We start from the raw sequence: 22,110 nt of genomic DNA, 5'->3' as shown, positions 1-22,110 counted from the left end.
AAATGATAAACTTATTAAACATTATCAGCTCATAATGAATTTATCTGCAGTAGCCCACAGTAGTTTAAGTTAGAATCTCAAACAGTTCTGCATAAATAAATGCTTGCTACTTTCAATTGGTCAACTTTATGGTGCAACATACTGTTTCACACACTGCTTTTCTAAAACCCTGGTGTTGGTAAGGGCGCTATCTAAAACCTGAATCAGCAGGAAATCCAAAGAAAGCAACATCAGAGTATGGAAACACTAATTGATTGACTGTTTGAAGTGATCTCTGGGAAGTGCACATTATAGGCCTTTTTTCACAGCAGACATTTTGACTTGTCAAGTCATTTTTATTTATATAGCCCAATATCACAATTTGCCTCAAGGGGCTTTGTCTGTCTTAACAGGAAAAGCACAGGTGGAACTAAAATTTCAAAACTATGGCTCAAATGTGTTCTCTAAGGAGGCGGTATAAGGGCAGTTTTGCAGTTAATTTTCTGTGCTACCTTCAGGGGGTCTGAGTCCAGCGCAGGAGGTTCCAGCTTTGTTGTGGCTGCAGATGATGCGACCGGTGCAGCGGGCTTGGGAGGAGCGTTGAAGTCACCGGACAGCAGGTCCAAAGCTGTTGTATCATCCATACTCTTCTACAGAAAGACAGGAAATCAAACTATCTGCATGTTGCTGTTACACACACACACACACACTATATATACAGTATATATCATTTAACAGTGCTTGTCTGTCTGCAGTCATATGCTGTAAGTGTGTGCATTTTTACCTCCTTGGGTATTGCAGCTGCTTTTGCCTTTACTTCTGCCATTTTCTTTAAAATGAAATTGATGAACATTAGACACACAGTAAAATTACTATTACAACTACATACTGTAAATAAGCACATCCCAGTAAACATTCACATCAACACCCTCACACAGTAGTTTTGCCCAGGATTCAAAGTTTAAGACAGTTATGCAGCAAAGCCTAATTCACATGTAAAACAAATGTCCCCGTACTATTTCATTAGTTATTTGTTTCGGCATACAAAACTGACATTAAAACAAAAATATAGGAACCATTATATTCTTATAGTTTCCCACAAAACACTGTGAATTAAGCTCACAGCAGCTTCTTCCCAAAACTTCAACTGTGGAAGAGTCTACAGCCAGGCTAGCAGCTCTGTGAGGCTGTATTTAGAGGAAAAGTCACGGGGATCACCAAATTCATTAGGATTCATCGTCTGGGAAACATGAATGTCTGTACAAAATTTCATGGCAAACAATCTGACAGTTTGAGATATTTCTCTCAGTCTGGACCAAAGTGGTGGACAGACAGACTGACACTCCCAGAGCCATGCCGCTAGCATAGCTAAAAATGTTTTTATGAATGAATGAATTTAGTCTGTTTTCCACAAATTAAAAACACTATAAATATCATACAGGATCAGTAAGCATCCTTATCTGTCACATGTTGTAATAATAAAGCACATAACGTACAACTGTAGATGTCCTTTTACCTTAAGATCTTCCTTAGTGGGTTGATACTCTGGTGGCAGCGAGTCGTCTCTCTCTCCCATCTTAATCAGCCTCTCTTCCTTGACCTTTTTCTCCTGCAACAACCATACAAATCAGGACAGCTGAAGTGACTGACGTTTTTTTTTTCTGAGCATGCTGAAATTGAAATATTCTCTCCCATGCTGGTCATGCTCTTGAAGCACGCTGGCTACCTTGACAATATTTTTGACAGGAACTGGGGCGGGCTGAGGGGCGGGTGCGATGTCCTTCAAGGTGTTTGATAGAGCATCCAGGGCATTGTCTGCTCCGGCTGACAGCTGAGTGCACAAACACAGACAAAAAAACAAAAACAAAACTTGTGATGGAACTGAAGGGTTTTAGAGAGTCTAAGTAGTCCAAAAGGGCTCGAGTTGTACTTGTGTGTTTACCTGCGGCGCAGTTTCTGTGGGAACACAAGCAGCAGACTTCACTGTCGGAGCAGCAGTGGAGGCAACAAAGTCTCCCGCCAAGGCATCCAGAGCAGAGCCTGCAGAGGGCTGAGGGAGTGACAGAATGAAGTGTATAAAATCTGTGTGGGAGTCTAAATTTCAAATTATTACATTATCATTACTTCTATTGGACTTTTTAAATTGCAAAGAGGTATCTGTCCATCACATTGTGTTATTTAGGGCTGCGGGAAACAGTGTACCTGTGCAGGAGGAGCTGAGGGGGTGACAACAGGAGCCTGGACAGAAGGAGCTGCTGAGGAGGTCATGAAGTCTCCAGACAAAATGTCCAGAGCCTCACCATCGTCCATGGTGGGCTGCAGGAGGAGGAGAGGAGGGACATGATGAGGAGCTCACATATATTCATGGGACACTGTTTTAACGTGAAATATGGGTGAGATCTTTGCCTCATCAGTGCAAATAAGGTAGAGAATGTTTATCAAAAAAGCACATGTAAAAAAAAAAAAAAAAAAAGAGAGGAACTTCATAGCGTTTTGATCTAAGTTTCAATTAGAGAACAAAAAAATCTACCTGCATCGAGCTTGTGCTCTGATAATAACCAGCAGCTTATAAATTAATTTGTCCCAGTCTCACCTCAGGTTTAGGGGCAGGCAGTTTGTTGAGTTTGTCCTCTTTAAACCTGTAGTCCGGAGGAAGTGAGTCCTCCCTCTCTCCCACAAGCACACCCTTCTTCTTCTTGAGTTTGTCCTCCTACGAAAAGGAAACTATTTACTATTTACTACAAGTGAACACACCTTTTTTCTGAATCCAGTTTGCCCTCCTAAACACACAAAAACACATTAACTTATATATACACACATGGAAATAGACAAAAGAAGGGCATTGGGCCGGCATGGTTCTCTACAATAATTTGTAGACAATAAGGGCTTTATTGGAATTTTCTTAAATATCAAATCAATGCATTCCACATATACGTAATATTTATTTTGTACCACATGATAAGGCAACAAAATGCTGTAGATGAAGCCAAGGAACAATGTGTGTTTGGTGAGTGAACACTTTGTGCATGTGTGTGTGTGTGTCCCATACCGAGACAATGGCCTCAGGTCTGAGTTTGGGGGGTTCAGGTTTTGGTTTGTCTTCTGCCAATGTGTCACCAAGAGCACTGAGAGCATCCAGAGACATAGAGTCATCCTGAGGAGAGAACAGGAGAGGAAGTTTAAAGTTTAATGTAAATATAGTATTAATAGTAAGCTTAGGTTAGTCTTAATGAATAAGTCAAATAAGTAGAAAGAAGGGGGTAAAGTAAAATGTCAATTTTACTTTTTTAGTTATACAAAATATATATAGTAAAAATGAAGCATTTCAGAAAAAAAGTAATTTTGTGTCCTCACGTTTACCTTCTCAGTCTTGGGTTTGGCTTGTTGTGGTACTGCTGAGCTAGGTTGCTCCACAGGACAAACAGTTTTCTGCAGGAACACAGGGACATACAGTGGGACATGTAGACTGAAAAAAAGACATGGGATGGTAGAGAATGCAAGGACAGGCACACACAGCTAAGAATACAAAATGATTTCCATGTATTATATTAATTCAGTAAGGAGACACACACTATATAGAAGGACAAAATGTTTCACAGATATGCAAACACACACATTTGCATACACCGATATCTTTACCTGTGGTGTCTTCTTGGTAGAAGGAGGGACAGATGCCTTAACTCCAGAAGCTTTAGTTGGAGCCACAAAATCTCCAGCAAGTACGTCCAGAGCTGACAAATCCTCTAGTTTGGTCTGGAAAAAAGACAGAACAGCTTTCAGCGACAACACAGTGTTTACACTGTCTTGAGGAAATTTTAAAAAATCATAACATCTTGATTTGAACAAAGTCTTACAAGAATAGTGTGACATTTTGGGAAATACACTTATTTGGTTTCTTGCGGAGAGTTATATGAGAAGATCGATACCACTCACACTGTTCGATAAATATGAAGCCAGGAGACAGTTAGCTTAGCTTAGCATAAAGACTGGAAACAGGAGGAAACAGCTAGCCTGGCCATGTCCAAAGGCACACAACCCCCTGTAAAACCACAAAAACACTTCAGTTTTCGTGTGGGTTAAACAAACAAGAGATAATGTGTTAACCAATGAGCTTCAGAGATGCTGGAAGGCAGATGTTTTTTTTAACCTTTGGACAGAGCCAGGCAAGCTGTTTCCCCAGGTCAATCTGTTATGCTAAGCTAAGCTAACCAGCTGCAGCTTCATATTTAGTAGGGTTGGGCAATGCCTACCGAATTGGCATATGACATTGTCCAGCGTGAAACATTGCGATGGATGACGATATCGTCGTTGGGTGGGGGTATGAGCTACTAACAAAGGTACTATTATTTTTTATATACTTTCTTATATACACTTTTTATATGTATGTATGTTGGATTGAATTCCCATTTCTATTTTTTGCACGTCTGAGCCCATTCATAGCCCATCCTCACCTACTCACCAGGTCTTTCCTTACTTTTTCTCCCTATAGCCTAAGCTACCTCATTAAGCAGATCATCTGATTATCTTTTTTTTTTTTTAAAACTAGTTATAGTGATGGAACTGCAGAATATACCAGTGAATTTAAAAAAAAGGCAGTCAGCCCAGCGGATGTGAGTGGATATTGATCAGTGATGGTGGCAAATCACCTTGCATTGTGGTGCAGAGACATGACGATTAGGAATTGTTTGTTTAAGACAGTCGTAGCACTTTGCTTAGTAGTCCAACTCTTACCTTTTTGAAATTTAGGTTCAAACCACGATGGTCGAGGGCACAGTGGTAGATGACTGTCAGCCATCGGCAATAGACATATTTACCGTACAGACAGAGTGGTATCAATCCTCTCATCTAACTCTCAGTAAGGAAGAGAATAAGCGTATTTCCCAAAATGTCAATTCTTCCTTTAATACACAACATTGAGAGGGAAATAGAGGGAAATGAGAATATGATGACAATGACACGTAGAATGTGCTAATGCTAAAAAGCATTCTCCAACAAAATGCTGAAATGATTTATTTGTACAACACCCTGCAGATTTAGGCTACAGGTACCAGTGATAGATCCACAGTGTACCTGTGCAGGAGGAGCTGTGGGGGTGACAACAGGAGCCTGGACAGAAGGAGCTGCTGAGGAGGTCATGAAGTCTCCAGACAAAATGTCCAGAGCCTCACCATCGCCCATGGTGGGCTGCAGGAGGAGGAGAGGAGGGAGAGTTAGGGATCAATCAAGTATCAAGAGCCTTAAAGTGAATTTGTCCCAGTCTCACCTCAGGTTTAGGAGCAGGCAGTTTGTTGAGTTTGTCCTCTTTAAACCTGTAGTCTGGAGGAAGTGTGTCCTCCCTCTCTCCTACAAGCACACCCTTCTTCTTCTTGAGTTTGTCCTCCTATAAAAAGAAAGGTGGAAATTATAATGCCGGGTGAGTGTTTCTGTGAGGAGCTCAAACACAAATGCCACTGATATGCCAACAGCAGGAGGCTTTCTGCAATCAAAAGCTGTGAACTCTGTGCCAGTGAGTATTTGTGCTCCTACCGAGACAATGTCCTCAGGTCTGAGTTTGGGGGATTCAGGTTTTGGTTCTGGCACTGGCAATGTGTCGCCAAGAGCACTGAGAGCATCCAGAGACAGAGAGTCGCCCTGAGGAGAGGAAAGGAGAGGACAGGAGAGGACGTTAATAATCTACTAATCTGTCACATATTGTTTATAAGAAGAAGAGAGGGTAGGACAGGGACATGGGTAAAAAGAATAGGTCACTCCTGTAAATCTCACGTCATCAGTCTTGGGCTTGGTGTCCACTTTGGTACCTGATCCAGCCTTCAGAGAGAAATCACCCGAGACTTTCTCCATCTTGGCTTTTTTATCAGCAGGAGGAGCAGGACACACAGCCACAGGGGGAACTGCTTTCTGCAACAGCCAACAGAGACATTCAACTTTTGTGTAATTTTGTTAAAGTAGCTCAGCGTTTCACATCTCATGAAGTTTTCAGCAAAGTGTTTCTGTAAATTATAAGACAGAGGTCTGACCAGCCAAGAGGAGAGAAAGGGAGGTGTGAGCTTGCTGTACCGTGGCAGGAGCAGAGGGAAGTCCAGCCGCCAGAGAGAAATCATCCGAGGCTTTCTCCATCTTGGCTTTCTTATCAGCAGGAGGAACTGCTGCAGGAGTTTGAGATTTCTACAACAGAGACACGACATTAGACAATACAATTATTAGCTAGCTTTAGTCAGATGCCACTATAATGACATTGCAGAGACTTGAAAGTTTTACTTTACCTTTACTGGAGGTGGTGCAAAGTTAGCAGGGCCAGCAGATGAGGCACTGACAATATCTACATGATCCTTTTTCTAGATATTTCACATAGAAAAAAACAAGATGGGAATTTGTTAAACTACTGAAAAAGCACAACGCTATGCATTCAATTTCATACAGGAATTGAAGTGTACATTCAGGACTGATGATGTCTACAGACATGCCAAACTGGGAATTTTAAGTATGGACTTCAAGAGGGTACATGGGATGTAAAGGTGGAAGATGGATTAGCAGCTGAGTGCTACATGCTTGAAGACTCTGACCTCTTGCGTCTTGGGTGCAGCTGGAGCAGTAGAAGTCATGAATCCAGCTGAAAGAGAATCCAGGGCCTCGTCTGTGCTCAGTGGTTCCTGAGATGAAAAACCGAGCATGCATCACCACCAGATAACAACACAATATCTAGACATGATCAGATTTTTTAAAACTAATAAACTGATTAATTTAGAAAGAATTACTCCAAATTATGTTCCATAATGGCCACATGACCCTCCACTAGAGGGCATGTCTGACCAAGTGAAAGACAAACAAAAGGGCAAAATAATGCAAACCAGACTACATGTACCAACAGCGAAGGAAAAGTACAGACACACCCTTCAAATTCCATGGAGACAAAAAAAAACACAAATAAACTCTCCTAAAAGATACAATTGACACATAAAACTGCTTTGATTTAGCTAAAACATGATAAATAATCTAAACTAAAAACACAAAACTCACATTGGAGCAAAGTATCTGGGTGGAAACAGATTGTGAGACACAGAACCAAAGAAGCCTCATGGAAGACAAGATGACAAAGTGGGAGTAGCTATGATTCAAATGTGGGTGTGTTGAGGGCGAGTAAATAGTAACCTACATATGGGTGGATATCAAAGTGTGTGTCAGTGTGTGAATGCATGTGTGCGTGTCTACGTGGTCGTGTACACATATTTACGTGAATGCTTGGGTTTGGTCGGACAAGAGCTAACAAGCTCAAACAGAGGAGGTGGGTCCTGTGCTGAGACAACACCCACCAGTGCAATGCAACATTCCCCACTCTAGAGGAAGCAGGAGATCAGTGGACAGTGGAAACACTTCTTCCTGAACGTGTGTGTGTGTAATGTGAGTGTGTGCTTACATTTGCTTATATGAGTAGTGAGTCGCTGTCTGAACTGTATCTGTACCAAAATAAGCAGAATGCAGGAGGTTGTGACTCCACTAAATGTGAGTTGAGAAAGGTTCACTTACAGGAACAACCTCTGGTTTAACATCTGCAGGAACTGGAGCCTAGAAAAAAAAAAACAGATTCATTTTAGACTGGAAGAAAAAAAATGCAATGCTGAAATGATTAAACAAATACTGCCTTAAAGGCTCAGGTCACCCAAATTACAAAAAAAATCCCCCACATATTCTCTCATTTTCTTCTAGTGGTATCTGGCCATGCAGATAGTTTTGGCTTTATGTGTCCAGGTTTTGAGATATCTTTCTCCTGGGCTATGTTTTGATATTTGTGCCAATGTGATACATGAGGTCCCAATCATTTTGGAACAACTTTGCCTAAACAAAATAGCCTAAAATTGGCAAATTTTTTATTTCAATCTGGAACTATTTAACTATCTGATCGAAGAATAAGTAAACTAGATTAGGAATCTGAGCAGGCTGTGGATGCCAGCTTTTGGTACTTAACAGTTTTTTTTTATTCACTGCTAAAAGACATATTTTGGTTCGTACCAAAAACGTACAAGGTTTCATACTCTGCCCAAATCATCTCTGCCCCAATACAATGGAGGTGAATGGAGTTTTGTTTGCGGTACTTGCAGCATTGAAAAATGACGTTTCAAAACTTTTCCATTACTCTTGATAATCCACAGACCTGACTGTGAATAGGTTTCAAAGGAACTACTTCCTACTGAAGAAATAGCCCCTATAAAAAACATGTTGACAGTGAGGTCTGTCAATGGGACAAAAAAAATTAAAAATACACACTCCGCTGGCGGTGTGGCACAGCTAATTAGTGAATCAAAAGAAGTGATGAAGAGGAGGAGACTGGGGAGAACTGACCATATCTGCAAATCTGTAGCCTGGAGGGAGCGTGTCATCTCTTTCTCCACACTTTTGACCCTTCACGGAGGTGATGCCATGCTGTGACACATGCATGACACACGGTTACACACACCAGATCCATGCTGCAGCTCAGTGCAATCACATACCTGCTCAGTTAATATACATACACATACACACATGCATGCACACTGTGGCTGTGCTGTACCTCTTTGACCTCTGGCCCAGTGTATACAGGCTGGGGTGCGACAGGATCAGCTGATGGTAGTATGCTGGCCAGGGCGTCAAATGGATCCCCCGCAGGTGCCTGCACATGCAACACAACTCAGCAAACTAGAGCAAGCAACATGCATTTCAAAGCAAAACCATACTGCTGCAGTAAGTCTTTACCTCTTTGGCTCCTTTAGCTGCTGTGGGAGGAACCTCCACCTGCACCTGCAACACAGATCCAGAATCAGTACACAGACTCTTGATAATATAATTCCAGAAAGAATATAAAATGTGAGATTTGATAATATTCTTAAACCAGGACATTTCCCCAAAGTCTGACTCCAGTGAAAAATCTCACCAGGATCTGACGGCACAGTAGTGGTCTATTCAATCTGAGCACCATGACAATATTCAACACATCATGTCCATTAATATTCTACAGACAGGTAATAAACAGGACAAAAGAAAGCCTCCACCACTGTTGGATTCAGGATCGTCTACCTTTGGTTGTGTCGGTTTAGCTTCTTCTTTCTTCCCCTGCACAGACACATTTCCAGCTGCAGCCTTGTCTGCTGCAGCTGGCTTTGATGTTTTAGCAGGATCAACTTTAGGCACATCAGCTTTGACTGTTGTGGTGGCAGTGGCACTCTAAAATACAACGAATTTTAATCTATTATAGGCCAAGTACATGTCAAGTAAAATTACAGGTCCGCTGTACATGCATAATAAGTCAGTAATATACCCAAAGAAACAAATAAAAGACAGGACAGTGAGGGGCCGACGTCTGCAGAAGAAATCCTGCACCAACTTGATGACAGCGAGAAGACAAACCAACAAACTGTAAGCCTCTCCTCTCCTTTTCTTTCCTCTGGCTGACTCAGATTTCTGATGTGTGTGTGGTGTTGCAAATGGACAGGTGTGCACTATTTGCAAATACAATAACAAGTGTAGGCATGCTGAGCAAAGGGCTGCAGAGTGAAGAACAAAAGTCCTTTACACTTCCCACCTTGACATCACCAAAGTAGAAAAGAGAGGGCTAAAGCAGTGACTTGTTTTTAAAGAAACTCCCAACGTGAGCGATGTCCAAAACCTGATGAGCCTCTGCGACACAAAGATGTTTCAGAAAGAAAGAAATAAAGCAACGGCCGAAGAAAGCCTCGGAAATACACCTCAAGTAGTCATGGAGGCAATAAAGAGTCTGAGAAGCCTGTAGTAGTCGAGTCTACCTTGACTGTGTCTTTAGGTGGCTCTTTAGGTTTGGTCACAGCAGTGGTCGCTGCAAATCCAGCGGCTGCAGCTGCTCCAGCAGCAGGAGAAGGACCTGTAGCTGCAGCTTTGACTTGGGACACAGGTGCAGTCTACAAACATGCAGCCGAATGATTACTCAAAAACATGGATAGGAGGATGAAAGATTCTAAAGCCAGTAAACATATTGACAAGAGATGTGGACAACATTTTAACAGTGTTAGTGAAAACAGAGCAGGAGAAAATGTACAGTGATCTCTGGTCAGATCTGCCACTGTGGTCCGACTAAAGCAAAAATACACATTTCAATGAGTTATTAACCACTCAGGTCTACTGACACTAATCTGACCATTGATCAGTGTGTATGGTTAAATGCTGGTGCTTTTTATAATGTACGTGGTATACTTTACAGTACTGCTGACCTTTTTCTAAACTTTTTCTAAATTGATTTTCTGCCTCCCAGGCAGCTCATGGGAGCCTTGAAACTTGCTTGAGATATGTAATGGCAAATCGGCAAGCAGAGAACGGTTGAAAAACCTATGGGGTATTCGAGAAGCCCTCATACTGTATCTGAAATGTGAGAGTCAGCTGCTTAGATATTGTATTCGCTAGCTATGCTATTAGAAATAAATAAATAAAAACAGAAAACCAAAAGACAATTACTGTAACAATAAGCCAACATGGGTGTTGTGAAAAAGACTATGTGAATTTGGTAGTTTCATTAGAAAGCAGCTGACACACAAATTACATATGTTGGAGTTTCCCATTTTCACAACTTTTCAACCTGACAGCAAAACAATGAAAAATAAAGTTGATACCATGTTCAAGTACCTGCAAGTATTTGCCCAGTTGGTAGAAAATCACTCAAGACCTCAGGAAAATGGCCAGCAGTAATGTAAATACACAAGAAAAACACCAACCAGAGCTTTCGTCGTGAAGTCACCATTACCTCGGACATCTCTTTAGGACCGACCCTCGCCCCAGCTGATGTCATGTCAACAATAGTAGCCCCGGGGGACAACATGTCAATAAAAGTAGCACGTGCCGGCATAGTGTTAGTCTACAAACCAAGGAGCATGAGAAAGTTATTCATGAAGTCAGCTCCGCAGTTTGTGGTGAGCATTGATCCCAAGCGTGATGACATGAGAGCTCAGTAATGTGATAAAGTAAGTGTTCAGCTTCCGATGCATGTGAAAGGTCGAGATGTTTGGATGGCTGAGCCAGAGAGACAACGCACACAGGGAGGTTTTGCAAGATGAAAAGAAGATGAAGCCAGTGAAGGAGCGACACGAGCAGCCCCATGATGAGCACGCACTCAGTGTGTAGAAGAAAGCAGTGATTCATGTTACATCGCACCAAAACACCCAAAAGCCCCCTCCACTTTTATTTAGGCATCCAGACTCCGTCTACCTCTGGCTTGTCTTTAGGTGCCTCTTTTCCTGCTGAAATGTGTGCTCCCATGGCTCCGCCTGTTGCTGAGGTAGCCACCACAGGCTTTGTTGCCATGGCGGATCCTGATGATGCATTCTGCAACGCAACAGGTGTGGAAATCATCATCTACCTTCATTTCAGCTCATTGCATTGCATTTGCGGTATTTACTGTTTCACGACAAAATCAAATAAATGGTTAAAGGGGCAGTCCACCAATTTTACTCACAAAGGTAAGTTTACTTGTCATGAGGAGTACTACTCAGCCTGTGAAAACAGCTGTATAAAGTCTTCTGTGGCTCTGGAGGGAGCTGAGAAAATGACCCTGATGACGTCACCATAACATCATCAGGGTTATCTTGGTTTGGGCTTGTACACTACAAATGTATAACTGACAGCCTCTGATACAAACTGAGGGCATTTAAATGCGTTTAAAATGCTATTGGTTGCATTATGGGAAATGTAGGCTCCAATGGTTTTGGAGCTTGACCTATTCACCTTATGGTCATGGTGATTGGTCGGAATGTGTTGGTATTTGCATTTTATTATGTTTTTATATCAATATGATAACCCAGGGTCTGGCCGTTCAAAACACGTGTTAATACAATATGTTACAATATTTCTTCATCAAAAAACACAGAGTCACAGAGAAGACTCATTTGGTCAGCTACACTATTACACACAGTCCAGTTTTCCCTGACATGGGCTTATTATTGTGTAACAAGGGGATTATTCAAAACTATACTATCAATAAAAAATATAGAAGATAACATAGTTGGGTCAAAAAATGTGTTTTAATTCATGTAAATCCGATTCCAGACCAACAAAGTGAAAATAATCTGGTTTAGTGATCGTTTCTGAAGAATGTAAATAATGTCAATAACTGAATCATCTGCATCATTGTATTGATAAGTTAGCTTCAAAGCTCTTGATACTTTCCACCACAGAAACATCCAGCTGCTGCTATAACACACAGAAAGCTAGTTGTAAGCTAAGAGTAAGCTAGTTAACGCCGAAAGTAACTTTGTGCAGAAGATCGTCTTTTTAATTCGATATCTGTGGTGGATGTGGTGGTGTCTGGTCACGTGACCTGCTCTAAAATGTGGACGTGTGTTCACAGCTTTGAGAGATGTATGGCAGGCTGTTTGAACTGATTGGACCACAACTTCTTACTTGTATTTACTATAGCCAGGATTAGCAACTGGTAGCTAAGAGACAAAACCGTAAATGGAACGGACCACATAAGGTCAATACTAGAGACTAAAAGTCTTCCTCTTCCCACAGCTACTTAGATTTTGAACTAAGAATTATTTTTAAATCTTTCTCTTGTGAGTCGCCCCACTTTATGGAAGTGCAATATTAAATCAGTGGAGTACCCCTTTAAGTTGAAAAAAGAGGTAAAGCTAGTCCTTTAGAAGGCCTTTGATTGATGCACCACCGAGGTTGTTTCTGTGGCTCAATATGATATACTGCACTGTATGCACATACGCTGCTGCGCTGCACTGCTCATATACACTGCCAGTGAAACATGAGCAGCTGTACCCCACCATGGCAAAGTCAACCAAGAGGTATGAAAAGGGGCACCAAGGTCAGCTGTCAACAAGAGTCCCTTATAGCTAAAGGTTACTGACTGAGTAATACAACGTTAGTTTATAAATAACTCTGTAAGTTTAAAACATGTAATTCATAACTATTTAAAATATTTGTGCACCTATGTTCTGCACACAGCCACTTTCAAAGTTCAAATATCCCACCAAAGCCTTTGTCTACAAGCCAGGCACCAAAATAGACAATGTCAAGTGAAAACACTTTGGGCTGTCCCTGTTGATTTGTTCGGTCAAAACACTGTCTGGCCTTACAGAAGTAAAACACTGAAAGACGATAGGCGATGGGCCCTGTGTTGTGTTTTAGAGCCAAAATGGCCGAGGTTGAAGACATTGTTTCAAGACAAAAACTAGTCATTAAGAGACTTTCAATACTTTCACTGTAGAGAAATAGACTTTCAGTTTTGGACAAGAAGACCATTTTGTCCTGTTGTTGTCTCCTATAAAATGCACTGGACAGATGTTTAATAAAATACAGTTTATGCCAAATACCTTAAAAGTCTTTGTTGAAGTCTGCCAACTGTTTTCTAGCACCAGACATCATGCTGGTATGTTAACAAGAACCAAGATCAGAGTTCCTGATTAAAATACACCATGTTACATTATTTTAACATGTACACTTCCTAAAGTTCTATTTAAACAAAACAGAAATATCGTGACATCTGGAAATTACTCCAGTAAGCAACAAATCTAACTGAATATGAAGGGACAATCACTTTGACCACTTTGATCAATGACTGAGAAACTTGGTCTTTCCTCTCTTGTGCTGAATGGAAGGAAAAGGAAAGTTTTCTTTTCTACGTGCTGTTCCTCATACAGCTAAACCTATTGTCTCACTTTGCTTAAAAGTATTAAGACATAAGGCTACACAGGAAAGGAAATACTACACATAGTCCAGATAATGGGCAGGTCAGAGGTCAGTCAGACAACAATCGACTGATTGAACACAGGAAGTGGACAAATGAGTTTCTTCAGAGAGAGAGGGGGAGAGGGCAAGAGGAGAAGAGGTTAAAGGGTATTAAAGAGGAAGGTTTGATACCTCAAACTGTGCAGGCTTCACAGTGGAGACCTGAGCTGCCGGTTTGGGTGGGGCCTGGCTAGGCTGCGACTAGAGAGAGAGAGAGAGAGAGAGACAGAGACAGAGAGAGAGAACAGTTAGGTATGTGCAGTGAAAAATCTAACAAGAACCCATCATAATCATTTCAAGATTCACACAAGGCAACATCTCGGTTTCACAAGAGCCAACATTTGTGGAAAACCAAAACATTCCCCCGATCTCATTTCTGGATGGAGAGGAGAACATGCTGAAAGCTTCGAACTGTGTTTTTTAAGACAAAGAGAGACAGGAAAGGACGGAGAGATAGCGAGGTAACGATAGAACACATCTACTAATGCTGCAAAATGCCCACTAACACATCCATCATACTGCAGTCAGAGGTGGTTGATTCAAGCGCTACATTCCAAACTGAAGGGTGTGACTGCAGAGCAAATATATTGTTGTCTGTGGTCACCTCAGCAACTGACAATAATGACAAAGAATGCAGGACTCACAAGTTACTCTTCAGCTGACGTCACAGTGTAAAATGAACACTAAGATAAATCACATCAGTCTTCGGAGAGAGCCAACGAGGTCGGCCTTTGACCTCCGTGGCTGAGGACTTCGATGCAGCCATTTTTTCACAGTCACACATAACATATATCTGTGCTGCACTGTACTTCCTCACACAGTGTCAGTAGGGCTGTGATCTTTGTCTTAGATTTCCTCTTGATAAGATTTTAGTTTCATTGGCTGATGCTCTTTTCTGTTCAGCTACAAAAGTTATCATGCTGAAGATCCACACTGCTACACTGCTGCCACAAATGCGTGTTGTAACTGCTGCCACACGTGCACAAGATGATTTTACTCTGGAGACGTTCTACATACTCTACTATTAAGAAAGGTTTATTGGCTTATTTGACAATGCCAATAAAGTTTGTTCAAAACGTTTCCAGTGGACGAAGACTCAATTAGCAGCATGAGCCCATAAACCAGCTGGTAACCAACCTACTTTGACAGACAGTAGTCAATTTGTTAATTAACAGGTGTAACTATATAAACCTGTATAAAACTAGTGTATTCACCTCATTCAGGGAACAGGGTCTACGCACTTCTCTTTTCTGTCTAAAGTCCTCACTCACTTAGACAGAACAATTATAGAAGGACTTCTTTCCATTTGTAATACTAACTGATTTTGCATGTAACTGTAGTTATTCCTGCATTTCTCCTACTTATTAAGTACTATAGCCCGAACAATACTGGACTTTAAATGCCAAATCAATATTTGAGGGTTTTTTTTTTTTATCTAACAAAATCAGTATACTGGTAGACACAATATATACATATCTTTTTTTTTTTTTTTACATAAACACATAATTTAAACAAACATTTTTGATGAGGATCCCTTAAATTATTGTAAGTATTGTGACTAAGATATGTACTGAGCAGGACATTTTGCAACAGAAAAATAAACTTGTCAGAGCTTTCCTGAGGACAAACGATGTAAACAATGTTTACTATGTAAAAATGTATCTTTGGCATTTCTGTAGTGCAATTTCTTGTTACTTCTCAGCCCGCATTTACGCCAGTACAGATATGCTAGAAAAAAGCTAATGTTTGCCAAAATACCGACTCGGCCCATGTATCGGTCATGCTCTATTACACACTTCTTCCTCAGACTGTAGGGCAAGGAAACAACCTGGACTAGTCATCACAGGCTGGAAATTCAAAACTCATCCCTGGATATTCATATTGTGAGGCTAACCGCTGAGCCTACAACAAGCTCCATGATTTTAGAGTAGAACCAGGAAATAGCTCAATAAATATTTTCACTGGTATTTTGGGGATGTTCACTTTTTCTTGCACTTTATTTCCAATGAAACAAAAGATTAGAAGTCAAATTAGCAATACCTTGTATAATGCAATAATCAAGCATCATTGCGCTATCCTGTAGAGATTTTGACAGCAAATCAATGAGAACACACTGGGCGTCGTTAGCTCTCTCCCTAGGCCTAGGTTACAGCTTTATCATGGGAACAAGGATAGTGTCACTCTCATATAATGATAATGACATACTATAAACAAATATGTTTGCAAAATGAATAAAATTAAATCAAGTTATTCAAAAAGCCTAAGCAATAGATATAAATGAGAAGTACAATCCTAAACATACTACTCTCAAGTGTACTCTCTGCTCCACTTGTATGGAAGTGAAAACTGAAGGAGTTTATTTAGTACACTGTTTGTATACTTCTTTATGAAGACAGCTGTGCATGCAGTTCAGTATTTCTGAGGAATGCAACTGTATTCAGCTGGAGCCCAATATGCTGCAGAGCCCAACCCAGTCCTTTCAGGTGGTGTGAATGAAGAGCACAGAGTCTCCACCCCACTGACACCAGGTCAGAATTACTGCAGTTAGTTTCACATCCAACCCAGCGAAAGACTCATCCCCCCAAAATGCACCACAGAGCGCCACAGGAAATCATTCCTGCATGTGGCCATCAGACTCTTTAACTCCTCCCTCTAACGTCACTGCAATACTTGAAATATTGTGCAATATTCTCTGTTTAATACTCCTGTGCAATATACTCTGTTTTCTGTTTAATATTCCCTATTTATTGATATTTATTCATACTTATATTACTGCTGTGCAATATCCAACATCTAATCATCTGGTTAATCTGCTACACTTAACTTGACAGTACTCATTATTGCACTTATTACTTATTACTTGTATTATTAATTGTATTATTATACCGTACATACTTATCAACCTGTAACTCCACTTAGTACTTCATTTATTTTAGCTGTCTATAGTGTATTATATTTTGATTTGCTTAGTACTTCTATTCCTGACGTGACAGTGAGCAGCTGTAACGAAAGAGTTTCCCCTCGGGGATCAATAAAGTATTTCTGATTCTGATTATGTATGGTGTTGTATCATTGTACAGTCATATCTAAACAAGCCAGCTAGTGAACATTACTCTGTTTTTCTGTCTGTTCATACTAATCACACAAGTGTGTGAGATTGTTTGGTCACAGATTACAGTTTTTACACTGCTCTGTGTGCTAGTTATGAATTTCAAAGTATTCTTGACAGATGCCATAGAGTCCAGTGACAGAGAAAACTATGTCTACCAATTATCATTATCTAAGCACCTGTAAGCCTCTGAGTGGGTTAACCTGTCAAGCCAGCTGTGCGTCACGTTTTACAGCCATGCTGAGCTGGCAGGATGGAGGGTAAAGCCAGGCTGTATGTCTGTGAATGACTACAGCAAGTGAAGGGAAACACAGAGATGAACAGGAAGAGGGAAGAAACAGAGAGAGACAGAAAACATGAATTGAATTGAACCACTGAACCATCTGCAATCTGGGACCTCTGACTTAGAAATGATTGCAGCTCAGTGATTGCCTCACACACTGGCATTACATTTAACACAAATAAGTCACAACCCAGTTCAGAATTAGCACATGTGAATCACACACAGTGTTTACTCTAGCATTGCTTCAACTATAGGGCAGCTTTGAGGCTCAAATTTTAACTCAAAGCCTCAATATTTATTTGGAAAATCTCACTCCAGGAGTGTGAAGACCATTGAAATTAGGCAAAGTCAAATAAATAGCAATATTAGTCCAACTAAGAAGATGTCTCCTACCTGTCCTATGTTACTTCCTCTTTTAAGATATTGTTCTGTTTAGAAACCATTTTATTATCAATTGACTGACTGTTGGAAGAGTCAACATAATGCTGTTTAGAGAGAGGAGGAAGTGGCACAAGGGAGGAAGTGAGGTCACAAGCAGCTTGGGCATCCCCTGCCACATGTTGCTCCTGCTACTGCAGTAAATATTGATTGTTCCTAAGTTACCACAAAAAAACTTTAATAACTGAAGAAAAGGAAGCAGAGTTGTGCTGCATGCTGGGTAACGCATGATGTGTCAGATGTGTTTTGCAGGAACTTGCACGTGAAACAGAAATCCACCAGCTAAGATATTTCCATTACAGAAATGTTGAAGTCTTGAATTGTGCCAAAGTTTAAAAGTCCCACATTGGAACACTGTCATCAAATGATATCGATACCTTACACTGATGATATGAACATGTTTCTACAATAAGCTTTCATTTTCATTTGAAGGAACAGTGCGCCATTTTTCTTTTTTGCTTTCTTGCTGAGAGTTAGATGAGAAGATTGATACCACTCATGTACGGTAAATAAAAGGCTACAGCCGGCAGCTGGTTAGGTTAGCTTAGCATAAAGACTGGAAACAGGGAGAAACAGCTAGTTCTATTGAAGGGTAACAAAATCCACCTACTAGCGGGCTATTTCTTGGCCGGGAGTCATTGCCAGGCAACTGCCAGGCAGTTACTGCTCCCAGTGAAGTCATTTTAACACTTCGATTTTTGATTCAACAAACGAAATTCTATCGAGATACAACGTGTTAATTAGTGAGGTGCTGGTAGGCAGCAATTTTACAAACAGAGCCAGGCTAGCTGTTCCCACCTGTTTCCACTCTTCATGCTAAGCTAAGCTAACCAGCTGCTGGCTTTGGCTTCATATTTACCAAACAGACATGAGAGAAGTATCTATCTTCTCATCTAACTCTTGGCAGTTATTGTGGACACAATTCAGTTGCTACTCAAGTACTGAGGTTTGATACCCAGCCTTGGGTACAACAGTGACATAATTTAAAGAAACTATGAAAAAGTAACTTTAATTTCTTTTGATTGTGGTCACTGCAGTGTTCACCTTCTTGTCTAAAACATGATGTCAGATGTCTCATCGGCAATAATCAAATCATGTCTCAGTGACCAAATGAGTGACATCATTATTGTGCTCTATACTTTCCCTTACAGACATGACAGACATGCACATTATGGCAAAACCAAAGCTCTCAAAGGCTACGTCCAAGCTAAATTTGGAACAGTCAACAAATTTTAAATGTGTGAGTTGAAATCAAAGGAAGTTGGCTAAGAGGATTTGGTGACTCATTTGCCTCTTAGTCATATAAGAGCAGTCCACAAACAAAGTGCGAAGACCAAAACCATGCATGAGACCCAGGGGAATGTGCTGCCTTGCTGATCACAAGGTAATGTGACATAGCTTTTTGCTCTTTGACCCCTCAAAACACATTCAGTAAGTTATGCTCACTTGCTAGAGGTCAGAACAAATGCATGTATTACTGCATAAATTAGCATCCACATGCATTTGCATTACCATCAATGAGGAGATCTATTTTGAAACCGATCTTGAAAACTGTACACAAACAAAATTGTATCCCCTCGTCGCCCAATCTGAAATCAAAACCACTGCACAAGTCCACCACCAGCCCAGTGTATGACAGATGCTAGTTAACAAAGACAGGTTAGGCAGCACATACAGCGAACCACCGAGATGCTTTACAAACAGGCTGCTCATTTCACTCACAGTCCATTAAGGGAAGCAATGCACTGTATAACAAAGAAATATAACTATATATCGTGTTGACAAGATGACAGTCAGTATCAGATTATAATAAAAAATTATAATTAATACGTAAACATGCAAAAGAGTACACAATAAGCACAATGGTCTTATCCCTGGACTGTACGCTGAAATAAAAGGTGATGTCTTGCTGGCATTCTTAAGTTTTTGAAAAGGTTTATTCACACAAGAAAATGAATAGACTACTTTACATAGAGCCAGTAACAGAACTGTAAACAAGTTTTAGCTAAGCACTTATTATTTACTCCTTTACTCGCCCCTGAGTTTCAGCTGTATGTCTAAAGGTAAAGCAGAGGTTTGTTATGTCGCCAGACTGAGCCCTGTCACCTGAGACCCACCCAAACGCTTTGCGAGCTTTCTGTCTGCTGTGACTCCAAACTGCAGCATTCCTACATTCCTCATGCCTCCTGTACAGCAGACTGCTCTCTGCTTATAGATAACACGCTGTCCATCCATTAACACACTGCAAACAGTACGCATACAGTTCAAGCTGCTTTTAGCACATGCCTCACACATTGTGCCATTATGAACACGCTTTCATCCTGACATGTGTGGCACAGGTGACCCCAGGAAGTTAAAAATGAATCCTAGTGGTGTTAGCGTACATTCATGCTCTACCCACTGAGCTAAAAAGAGCTAAAGTCTGGCTCTGCCTCCAGGTTAGCGTCTGCTCTGCAACATATTTCTGCAGAGAGTTTTTGTTTTTCCGGAAAAGCTGAAATGTGACACCTGAGTTTTCTCCCATATTCTAAGGTACAATAAATGCATCCACTACTGTGCTGCACAGTAAAATATGAACTCCACATACTAACAACAGGAAAATTATTGAATTACCAATTAAGAACTACAGCTCCCAAGAGCAAAGGGTAGGTATTAGTTGAATTTTTCAACACTAGTGCCAATAAAATACCTGAGTTTAGGTACAGATACCAAAACAATACTTTTTTCCGATACCTTAATTTGAGGGTATTAGAATGTTTTCCTATAAAATCCAAAAGAAGCCAAAGTTCTCAGCTAATCAAATATTAATCAATGTAACACAATCAGCTGAGCAAGTCTTAAATAAGGAAAAATTTTATCACAGAACAAGTAAACAACACAACGAATCTCACCAAAAATTCAATGCCTGCTTTTGGTGCTTGCTATTTTTCGACACTTGGTGCAACGGACACATTTAGGTCTGTATAAAGTAATGAGGTTCGATAACCAGCCCTACCTATGAGGCTTAGCAATACAGTAGCTGTGCGATCAAAATGTCATGCTAGCTGTAGCGTAAGTTGGTAAATTCTAATAAATTAAACATTATGTTTTTGTTAAAACGTATAAGGGCTCACATTTTATTAGCAACACATTAATAGATGACATTCATACATTAATAGATATTGACTGACCTTTGAATTTGGACAGAAGATCCCTGAGTCATTTTATTAGCTTTTCACAAAAACCAAAGAAACCACAATGGGGAACATAAGCTAATAGAACACAAGCTAGCCCCAAGTGGTTTGTGACTTTGGCTCTGTGCACAGGATTTATTCAGGACTTTTCTCATGCAGCCAACAGCGGCTAACAAAGCAACAGGAACACCTTAAATGTATCCTTTATGAGAGCCCTGCAGCAAATACTACCTTAAATGAGGCTACTACATTTTTGTTAAGACTGTGGCAATTCAACTTATTTTTTTTTAATTTTTGTAGATTGTGATGTGACTATGTTACACAGCATTAAACTAAGGTGTCCCTGTTATTCTGTCCAGCCCCTGTACACAGACAAAACAAAAGTGTGCAGTGACAGAAATTTCATACAGCTGTACCTGTAGAAATTTTGTCTGGGTAAAGGAAGGGGTCGATAGTTGCCGTGTATCTGTTTTATAAAAGGGACATATTGAGGCTGTTAAACAGAAGTTCACAGCTGACAGACACAGAAACTGTGAAACAGTGCAGTTGTAGACAGAAACACAACAGTACATATAAACACCATGATAAATGTGAATACACACTCAAACATATATGCATATAGAGCCCGCAATATATTCTCAATCAATGTCATAACAAACTATAAGTTTCAACTATGTTGTGTTGGGATTACTGTGTCTACCAGTGTCACGTCTGTGGCCAATAGCGAGAGGGAATACTGTTCTCAAAGCAGCAGCAACTTCTATTCATCAAAGTCACACAGGCAAGTTTGAAAATCTGTGTAACAGTGACACAAAATCCTACAAACCCACTTTATCGGAGGCCACTCAGGTTGGTGCTTGACAATATTTCCTATGGTAAGACACATGGTCACACACAGATACACTCACACAGCCTGCATGAGCTACAGAGCTTTAGCTACTGTTGCAGCAACCAGTGAGGACAACACTGACTGACGTAGCTAGGGACAGGACACTGATATCAACATCATGGTCATTCTGGGAGAGCTGGTCACACTGCCGGCTGAAGCCCAAGTGCAGGTGGTCAAAATAGACACAAGGCAGCACAGTGCCATTTGAAACCATTGCTCATTTCAAACTGGCATCCAAATCAATTCGACACATCATCTTAGACGGAAACTGTCGATGTGCTCGAGGTTTGCAGCTTGAGTCCTTTTCCTGTTTTAGATGGGTATGGTTCCTGCACATATGTTAAACATCAGACCATCTAGGACAGCTCTATGCATGACGCACATAACTTACAATGAACAGTATCTGTCTTTCAGAAGTGAAGACACAATACAGTATATCCAGGCCATACCCAACCACAGCGATTAAAGTAGTAGCTTGCGCCTGTAATAAAAACTGATGACTAATGCT

The 22,110-nt window shown here is 40.7% G+C and overlaps 1 protein-coding gene across 47 annotated transcripts in view; it reads right to left on the bottom strand.

The window, feature by feature from the left end:
- cast (calpastatin) overlaps positions 1-22,110 on the bottom strand; it is a 39,800-nt gene that overhangs the window by 2,698 nt on the left and 14,992 nt on the right. For 8 of the 47 annotated variants that reach the window (XM_044218994.1, XM_044218999.1, XM_044218966.1 and 5 more), the window contains exons 2-26: positions 13,843-13,911; positions 11,182-11,298; positions 9,753-9,884; positions 9,028-9,174; positions 8,707-8,751; positions 8,525-8,623; positions 8,317-8,397; positions 7,504-7,542; positions 6,543-6,629; positions 6,243-6,314; positions 6,037-6,144; positions 5,743-5,877; positions 5,506-5,610; positions 5,243-5,359; positions 5,050-5,163; positions 3,619-3,732; positions 3,340-3,408; positions 3,029-3,133; positions 2,573-2,689; positions 2,182-2,295; positions 1,922-2,029; positions 1,706-1,810; positions 1,496-1,588; positions 764-808; positions 492-629 (exon numbers count right to left, since the gene is read on the bottom strand). In XM_044218994.1, the coding sequence (XP_044074929.1) occupies positions 492-629; positions 764-808; positions 1,496-1,588; positions 1,706-1,810; positions 1,922-2,029; positions 2,182-2,295; positions 2,573-2,689; positions 3,029-3,133; positions 3,340-3,408; positions 3,619-3,732; positions 5,050-5,163; positions 5,243-5,359; positions 5,506-5,610; positions 5,743-5,877; positions 6,037-6,144; positions 6,243-6,314; positions 6,543-6,629; positions 7,504-7,542; positions 8,317-8,397; positions 8,525-8,623; positions 8,707-8,751; positions 9,028-9,174; positions 9,753-9,884; positions 11,182-11,298; positions 13,843-13,911 (2,475 nt within the window). Of the gene's footprint in view, positions 1-491; positions 630-763; positions 809-1,495; positions 1,589-1,705; positions 1,811-1,921; positions 2,030-2,181; positions 2,296-2,572; positions 2,690-3,028; positions 3,134-3,339; positions 3,409-3,618; positions 3,733-5,049; positions 5,164-5,242; positions 5,360-5,505; positions 5,611-5,742; positions 5,878-6,036; positions 6,145-6,242; positions 6,315-6,542; positions 6,630-7,503; positions 7,543-8,316; positions 8,398-8,524; positions 8,624-8,706; positions 8,752-9,027; positions 9,175-9,752; positions 9,885-11,181; positions 11,299-13,842; positions 13,912-21,129; positions 21,180-22,110 lie in introns of all 47 variants that reach the window. The other 39 variants (XM_044219192.1, XM_044219250.1, XM_044219152.1 and 36 more) reach the window with 15 other exon arrangements.

Source organism: Siniperca chuatsi, linkage group LG2, assembly GCF_020085105.1.
Source record: "Siniperca chuatsi isolate FFG_IHB_CAS linkage group LG2, ASM2008510v1, whole genome shotgun sequence".
Lineage (NCBI taxonomy): Eukaryota > Metazoa > Chordata > Actinopteri > Centrarchiformes > Sinipercidae > Siniperca > Siniperca chuatsi.
This window is presented reverse-complemented; position numbering and strand designations above follow the sequence as displayed.